The sequence below is a fragment of the Dreissena polymorpha genome, chromosome 4 (assembly GCF_020536995.1).
Source record: "Dreissena polymorpha isolate Duluth1 chromosome 4, UMN_Dpol_1.0, whole genome shotgun sequence".
Lineage (NCBI taxonomy): Eukaryota > Metazoa > Mollusca > Bivalvia > Myida > Dreissenidae > Dreissena > Dreissena polymorpha.
Genome location: NC_068358.1, coordinates 41,928,319 through 41,937,395, shown reverse-complemented (window position 1 = coordinate 41,937,395; position 9,077 = coordinate 41,928,319). Strand labels below are relative to the sequence as shown.

Below are 9,077 nucleotides of genomic sequence, written 5' to 3'. Positions count from 1 at the left end.
GCTGTCTGCTTACTCTATATCTGGATGCGACACTGTGGCTGGATATTTTGGTATCGGTAAGGATATAGTAATTAAGATGCTGGACACAGGCAAGTCCATCAGACTGTAAGGCGATATGGCATCTTGTATGAAATAAGTTGTGAAGGAAGCAACTAAATTTGTCTCAGCATGCTATTGAAGGCCTGATACAGAGGGAATGTCTATTACGAGACAAACCCTTAAGGCAGCCAGGGTGGGCAAGTCGGGTAAAGCTATGCCATCGCTATGAAAATGTGAAACGTGCTCACATACAGGCGTGTATTTTAAAACACGCATTAGATGCATACCCACCAGATCTGTATCCATGTGATTATGGTTGGCGAAAGGACGAAGTTTCTAACACCCTTTTACCCATTACAATAGCATCAAATGTTGCTTTAGCTCCACTCAATAATGACATGTGGGTGTACAAGCGATAGCCCATGTTCAACACTTTGTTGCTCATGTAATTAAGCGCGACTACCATGTACTATCTTCTGCGCTTGTTAAAAGGTTCAGGTTGATGTAATACATGTAACAATGAGCAGACAAAACACGCCCGTTATCTAGATAACTTACTGTGTTACAGTGTTTTTTCATCACACACACCATTACTTTTACAAAATTGCTCCTACTGTATACAAAGATAATATAACTTTTCTCGAATGGTCAGGAGTAGGCCGATATGTTCTTGTTATATTATACTCTACATATGTTTTATTAAAATTCATTTATCGAACCATTATTAAACAAAAAATTGCTACCAAATTGTATTATTTTTCAATATTTATTATTCTTATGAGAAAAATTGAAAATCTAGATCTTCAATACCTTTTATCTTGGTTTAAGAGCGATTTTTGAGCCGCCATCTTGATTCTGACAGCAATTTTTAACGCCATTTTCATTTTAGTTTTGATATATAACACACGTTTGCACTTCATTATTCATATTTAACATGTAAAACAATATAAAAAATACATTATAATACATAAAATAATGCATGTTTATATTTTCAAACAAAAAAGACTGAAAATTGCCGCCATCTTGGACGCCATCTTGCATTTCCCAAAACCTTTAAAGATACCAGCAGTAACATTTCCCCTAACAAACAACACTTTAACATTTACTATAGACCTTAATGTCGGGTTAAGTGAAAAATGGCCACTTTTCTGCCGGACTATAAGCTTCGCAGCTTGAAGTATGACTGTATTTATACATAGTGATATTTGCAATGCCATCTAGCGAGCTTGGGTAAACCAAACAGCTCTGCTTGTGGTTCATTTTAGTAAATTCATTCTAATTACATAAAAAGCTGACCATTTTACGCATTGTGGTCATATGATTTTTTTTCGGTTCGCATTGTGGTCACATGATTTTTTTTCGGTTACACTCAAAAGCAAGTTTTAATTACAATTTAATAAAATTCCACAAACAAAGACACAAAATATCACGGAAATGCGTATTCTTAATTTTACACTTGGTAAACAAAACACTAAATAAACAACACTCGTTTGTAATCGGACAGAAACTGTTATATGGCATATGTGACAAAACATCGCCGATATGAGTAATTTATATGACTACCCTAACCTCTTGTTCGATTAAGTTTCCTCTAGTGAGGTAATATTTCTATGACATCGATGGGCAGACTCGTGACTTTCCAGAGCCCATGCATGGGAATGGATGCGCACTAACAAGGAAGTCACATCTGTGTTTGTATAAATGAAAGCGCACGTAACTTTGCGCAATCTTTGGCGGGCGACCTTCTTGTCATGAGGCTGACAAAGGTTTTTCTGTTGTTCTGCTGTCTGGATTATGCGGTTGGGCTAACCGGGTAAGACGTTTTAAAAACTGTATACACATACAACTAAATGTGGTCTTTAAACTGGATATTGTTGTATTTCTAAATTCAAAATCACATCGTTTGGGTTTGTGTGATTGTATCTTATTAAAATTATACAGGTTGAGTTTTAGTGATGTTAAGAATTTCAAAGTGTATGATTAAACATTGAATGGTCAGTACGACACGTCGCCATCGCACGTTTTTATTATATGCGCACTAATATATATCTCTCGGATCTGAGTTTCTTTAACTTGTTGTTAACTCGTATTTATGAATTTAAGTTATTTTTGCTTCTGAAAAAGATAAAGCATTATTTACCGGTGAATGATTGGTGTTTATTTTATTTGCGTGTTAATTATTCGTTAAAATCATAATATAATTTACATTATTGCTGACTCACACTGTTCTATACTCAGATGCAATTATATGGTTATCGTGAATCTCAGAAAGGAAATTATGTATTGGGTTCATTTTTTCTGACCTCTGTGAATGTATGTTGCAACTACAATTGGCATTTGAACGCGCTTTTTATTTTATAAACCCAGCAGAAATAATTCCCAATATTAATTTGACTGTTCGAAATATATATGATAAAGAATATGTGTTATTTGGAACTTGGTTGGTTGGGCCACATATTTACACGAGGTACATTTAAAAATGACCTTTATCCTTGAGATTATGTATTTCGTATATCAACATGTATTTATTCATAATACGCAGTTGATTAACAATGAAAAATTCTTTGTACCAGTGAATCAGTTGAGTCCCGAATAAAGTTAATTTAGTTTGGCCTGGTTTTTCGTAACACAAAGCGCACACAGGCATTGCGTTTGAATTAAGACCCCCCTAAGACCCCAAGTTATGTTATGTTATGCTCGTTTAATATACCTATACCTATATATACCAAATGAAACAGTTTAAGAGAAATAGTTTAACACATTGAAAAAAATTATATTACTAAACTGTACTCATTTGCAGAAAATAAGATGACTAGACTTTTAAAAAATATAATGAAATCTTTTTTTTTTACTCCATCCTCATTGATTAAACTCTTCCGAATGAAAAGTCCGTGTATCATCGAACAGGAAGTTTAAAAAAATATTCAAAAAACATTCTGTTGGTTAAATTTCTGAGTTAATATTTCTCTTGGACAGCATTAAAAAAGTTTATGTTTTACGTTTTGCTGTGCTTTGTGCCGGCCTCCAAGAAACGTTATATTGCAGCCAAAATCTGTTGTTTATGAGTATAGAAATAAACTTATTACATTTATAAATATAAATACATGTAAATATAAATTGTAAAAATAAAATAAAATAAATAATTAAATACTTGAAATAAAAAATTAATTTGTATTAATACAAAATAAATAAATAATTTGCCAGACATAGTAAAATGAGCAAATTTTGATTGCATACATGTACACACTTTGTTGGCATACATGTATATGAACAAACGCTATTGGAAAACAAACGATGTATTTTATGAGCAAATTTCTTTATTAATTGTTAAATAAAACGTTGGGTAAAACGTTTATGATTTTAGAATATTCCATTATTTGGTTATAATAAAAAATATTAGAAGTATTTGCAGCTAAAATATAGGTTGTCTTTATTCTGTTATCTCAGTTTAAAAAAAATCTTAACCCCTACCGCAAAATCAAACATAAAGCTTAAAAGCGCCAGGAATGCTATATATCTTGAATAAACTGATCAAACTGTTATTTACTTATTGTAGACATGTATGCACCATCATCCAATACTACCAGCACTGGACAACTACAAGAACCGGCCTATGGTAAGTCAATAAACAATTTATTTGCCTTATGTTATTAGGGAACTTTTACCGTTATGCAGCATATATAGATGTAATATTAATCCATTTTTGTATTTTACTTATACTATCGAAATTTATAATAACTCAACGCGATCGCCAAACAAATGTTCAAGAAAAGTACTCAATAAATGATTTAATCATTTGTCGATTTACGCAAAGCGGAATCATGAAATATAAAGTTCATATTACAAATCCCAATATTTTATATACTTATTGGTACAAACTATTTTTGAATAATATCAATTATCTAGCATCTGTAGAATGCTCTTTCTTTCATAATTTGCCAGGAACAATCGAGCACATTTTTGGGGAATGTTGACATGTTCATTTTTTTTATTGCAAAACTGTTCGAGGGATTTGAGGTATTCACCGACTTTATAAATGAGCCATCGTTTATGTTAGGACATAAAGACCCAAGTGTTCCTCTCAATCTTACATTCCTTATAATTATTATTTTTTATATATAAATGTAAAATGATTAAAAAAATACCCACCGTTATCGCAGCAAAATCATATTTTGCAATCCAATATAAAATTTTAAAGGAAATGAATGTCTTCTGCAATCTAGATTTTAACGTTATAAAGATTGTTGTACTTTGCTGTATCGTTAGAAAATTGTGGCTTGCATAATTAATCTCTATATTGTTAATTTCACTACATGTAGCAAGTAGTATGTTGCTATTATGCAATTATTTTATTACTCTTCTTATGTAACTGTGAGCACGTGGCTACTAAGCAATACCACACATTGTGCATTGTGACTTGCATAATTTAGACGTATATTTAATACGCTTAATGGTATACATGTATTGCTATTATGCAGTTATAAGCATGTTGTTGTACGGTGTGGAAGGGGATACCCTTGACCCCCACATACCTATTGATGGTAAAATAAAATGTAAAAAAAGAAATGATTTAATAAACACTAATTATTAAATGCATTAAGAGCAAAAGACAAAGTAAGGTTTTACTTTACAGACCATGGTTTGTTTGTTTTGCGTACAGGGGATGGGGAAGAACGTCGGTTTCCAGAATGAGAAGCAATTATGTGCAGGTCTGCTGTTTTGGATGGCGGGATAATGGACGTGGAGAATGTGTCATACGTATGTGTAATACTGCTGTCAGTGTGTTTTTATCAGCTAGTACTAGTTTCATCGTTTTTATCATACTATAATATACATAATATACTATATATCATGATATTCATCATTTATAAAATGTCATCAGCATATAATATTTGGTCCATTAACGTTAGTTTTACTGGTTTTAAGCTTTGTTTGATGAATGTGATACACTTGAGTGACTTGAGTGACAAATGCCGTCCGATATTCAATACTTTATAAATGCACAATTTAGACATGATGTGCTTGTTATTTCTTTCAGCGATATGCCGCACGCCATGCTATAATGGCGGCACGTGCATACAACCCGACACGTGCAAGTGTCCGCCGTCATTCGAGGGGGCGAATTGTGCACAACGTATATTGTTACCAATTATTTTAATATGAATATAAATATTTTATTGAAATAATCATTAAAATATAATTACAATTGCATTATACATCGTCTTTTTAAATGTTCGATTTGTAATTGATATCATTCTTATTATTATTGACAAGAATTTAATTGTCAATTAAGTAATACTGCTAAGTCATATGTTCGGTTTTGATTGTAGTTAAGTGTTCTCACCTAAAGCCCTGTTTCCCCGGTGTGTGTAGTCCACCCGACAACTGCGCATGTTATGATGGTTGGGAAGACCAGACTAATGGTTGTTTAAGATGTAAGTTCAGATAACTTGTTGTAAGAATATTAAGTTTTATGACGTAAAAGCGATATAAAGTTTTGTGCGTGCTTCAAAACAGATGACACGCGCATGCATTAAAATACTAGACTGAATTTTAGAAGTGGTTCCATAATATCAACACTATTTGATTCGTGCACAAAAGTATGAACTTGCTCCAAAAAATTCAGTTCCGTATTTATTCATTTTCTTATTAAAATAAGCGCGCCGTAGAACAAATCTGCATATCTGCGATCGACCACGTCATCGTTAAGCTTAACACTTGTTACACATATTGATTAAACGGAAATAGTCATTCACAGCTAATAACGAAGATTTGAAGTCAAATAGCCGTCTAATCGATATAATAAGGTTACCAGAAAGCTTAATCGCATTCTGCGTATTTAACTAGTTTTTATTTTTCGTCTACTCGATCTAAGTTTACCGTTTAATCTTTTCTCCATCTTTTAACTCTTCTTTTATTCTTCATCTCTATCTTCCTCTTCCTCTTCTTCTTCTTCTTTTTCTTCTTCTTCTTCTTCTTCTTCTTTTTCTTCGTCTTCTTCTTCTTCTTCTTCCTCTCCTTCCTCTTCTTTTTCTTCATTTTCTTCTTTTGTTGTTTATTCCTCTTATTTATTATTATTAGATCTATTATTATTATTATTATTATTATTATTATTATTACTATAATCATTTTTAATATGACTTTTGAATTACTTTAATTATACTTTTTAACTTTAATGGTTTCAGTTTCTGCTGGAAAGAATCTGCCAACAGTGTCATCTTGCGCTGTGACTCTAGCAAACATACGGCGTACAGACCTAAAGGAACTCTTCTACTTTAGGTTAATTGTTATATTATGCGTAGCTGTTGTATTGGAAAGGCATGTGAATTAAGTGATTATTATCACGACATGAACATGCAATATCTCCTACATTTATAATACCACCAATATGTAATCATTTATTTGAAATAACAAAATTACCATAAATACTTAAAGATTTCGGATAATTAAAAACACTTTCTGTTTTTTTGTGTTCGAAAATTAAGATACAAGTTATTTAAAATACACGTGTCCGAAAATTTAGCAAAAAAAAATGCAGGTGTTCGAAAATTTACAGACACTATAGGACTTTGTAAAGCATCAAATGTTTCGACAATGGACGTGATTGTAAAATACCACGCCGACCAAATAGTATAATTTACTGTTATCTATGTTTAATTTTAAGATGTTTTGTGAACCATTGTCAATCACCGGAATAAATTGATATTTTCCTAAGAATGCTTATGTAATGATCTATTACATTAAGGCATTCGTCTGGCAGATTTCGTGTCCTTTAACCGGTGGTAAAAACGCATGATCGAAGTGTCACCAGATAAGCTAAACGAGGCAAATTTCTGGTAAAATAGCATTGAAAAATGAAATAAATTAATTATGGACAAAAACCCTAAATAAAAAAGTAAGAGTACGGACAAATAATTATTTTGGCTAAAAACGGGGGTGTTCGAATATTAAGAGTGTCCGAAAACTTAAAGTAATTACGGTTTTTAAATTAATTGATTGAATTGAACTAATTTTAGGTATTAGCAATTATGAAACACAATTTGATTATTTTTACTAAACGGCCTGTAGGTAGGGTATCAAGTAAGTTTTGTCCCGTAAGTTTTATTTTATTTGTCAGAAAACCATCTTGTAAAAACTAGGTTATGTTCGTTAGATTTGCTTTTTTCGTTTATTTTAAGGTATGTGTTTATATACAATGCTAAAAGAACAATTAAAAAAAATATGAAAATCGTTCCAACTCTAATGTTATATTAATGCCCGTTAGCATTCCGTGCACAAACGCAACAGGGAGTGACGTGATATGGTGCAATCAAGAAAACTTCAACTATGCACGGTTCACCATGAGTTCCATGTACATACCGCTTCATGCGTATTTCCCGAAAGAGATATACATCACAGCAAGCGGGTTTGGTATTGTTCGTAGTCAGGCAGATGTTCTACACACTAAAGTGAACAAAAACGGTATAACCCATCTTTCCTCTTACAACAATTGAAACACCAGAGTGTAGTCCGGGCAATCAATTTTCTCCCAAGAAATGTAGTTGTGACTTTCGTGCGCGCTTTGGTTCGCTTTAACGAGTAAAAACATTTGTATGTAATACTAGTTTTCAATCCTCCGGAATGTTATAAAAGAGACAAAACGGTAATGATTGACTTGCAACTTTTTTTTTAAAATAAACGTTTGATTACGCTTTAACTATATATTATATCCGTATGAAACAGACGCTTTAAATGCCTTATAAACAGAGCAGTCACTCATCGACAAGATTAAAGATAGCTCTCGCGGGTAGAAGCTATCAAGGAAAGACAAATAATTTACAATGTTGTTGGACGGTCATAGCTACACTTAAATGGCTTCATCTTCCGGGACATTTTAACATAATAATATTTTTTTTCTTATTGTTAATCACCTAAATATTCATTATTTTTTTGTTTTATCCTGAAAAAAGTCTTGATGCATTGAAATTAAAATGTTGAGAACTTCAACATGTACATTCTTGAGGCTTATCAGATGTTTTCAACTAAAGTCAACGACACACTTGCAAATATTTACCCGTTTGCCTACGACTTGCAAATTGCACATCTTCACAACAATTTTTGCTAACGGCAATTCAAGTACTGAAAGTTTGAAAGCACTTTCTGTACATGATGAGTGTTTAAAAAAATACATTCATTATACGCACAAAAGGTGTTTTATACCGTTAAAATATTATTATTAAACACTGTATACAAATATTTTTGAAATTACAGAAATCCCTCTATTGTATTTGTAGCTTTCTACGCTGTATAAATCTTAGTTATATCTTCATTAATAATTTTCTCGTTAGGTGGACCAAACCGGCTCGTAGCTCTGAATCACATTTACAGCTGCAACTTGATATCTGACACCAGACCTTCAAATAACGCCAGCTGCGTGATGACAGAGAATGACTATATCTACAGCTTGGAACACGGAGATGAGTATGTTTCGGAATAAGTATTTACCTAACTAATCGACCGACGTCCTAAACACACGTATACTAAATACCAATATGTTAAGCTTAGACATTTGATTTTAATGGTACACTTCGCACGTGTAGGTTTACAGTGAAGTTTCGTACAAAGAGTGGGGGATATAGGCAACTAAAAGACATCAACTATAATAGTCCAGGAGAGTTGCAAATTTTCCAAGGTCATTGGGATGAAAAACCAGTGGAGTTCAAATTCGATTTTATTGCTCCAAAGCATTGTTCCGAAAAAGAAGCCATTATAAAGTGTGTCCAAGGGCAACATCCAATTATCGTGGACAACGATATCACTAGGGTAAGACCTATATAATATACTACTCAATATATATAGTTTCTTATTATGCTATGAAAGTCCAACAGTTTATGCTGTCAGGATTGCAAAATTAAACCGTATACCAAATGGTTATTATTTTAAAAATTTGTTAGGGTGCAAACCGCTATTTAAAAGACCATTACGCTCCTTACAGATGGCGATTTCACCACGATGGAATGGATGGTCTGACGATTTATCAGGGCTTGCATATTACTATG

The 9,077-nt window shown here is 32.6% G+C and overlaps 1 protein-coding gene across 1 annotated transcript in view; it reads left to right on the top strand.

The window, feature by feature from the left end:
- The first annotated feature begins 1,718 nt into the window (after positions 1 to 1,718).
- The window catches only part of LOC127876968 (uncharacterized), a 17,459-nt gene continuing 10,100 nt past the window's right edge, over positions 1,719 to 9,077 (top strand). The window contains 10 exon segments of the mRNA XM_052422523.1: positions 1,719 to 1,852; positions 3,596 to 3,655; positions 4,700 to 4,797; positions 5,078 to 5,173; positions 5,370 to 5,474; positions 6,225 to 6,318; positions 7,304 to 7,500; positions 8,367 to 8,499; positions 8,619 to 8,841; positions 9,014 to 9,077. The exon segment at positions 9,014 to 9,077 is cut by the window's right edge and continues 309 nt beyond it. Coding sequence (XP_052278483.1) covers positions 1,791 to 1,852; positions 3,596 to 3,655; positions 4,700 to 4,797; positions 5,078 to 5,173; positions 5,370 to 5,474; positions 6,225 to 6,318; positions 7,304 to 7,500; positions 8,367 to 8,499; positions 8,619 to 8,841; positions 9,014 to 9,077 — 1,132 coding nt within the window. The 5' untranslated portion in view covers positions 1,719 to 1,790.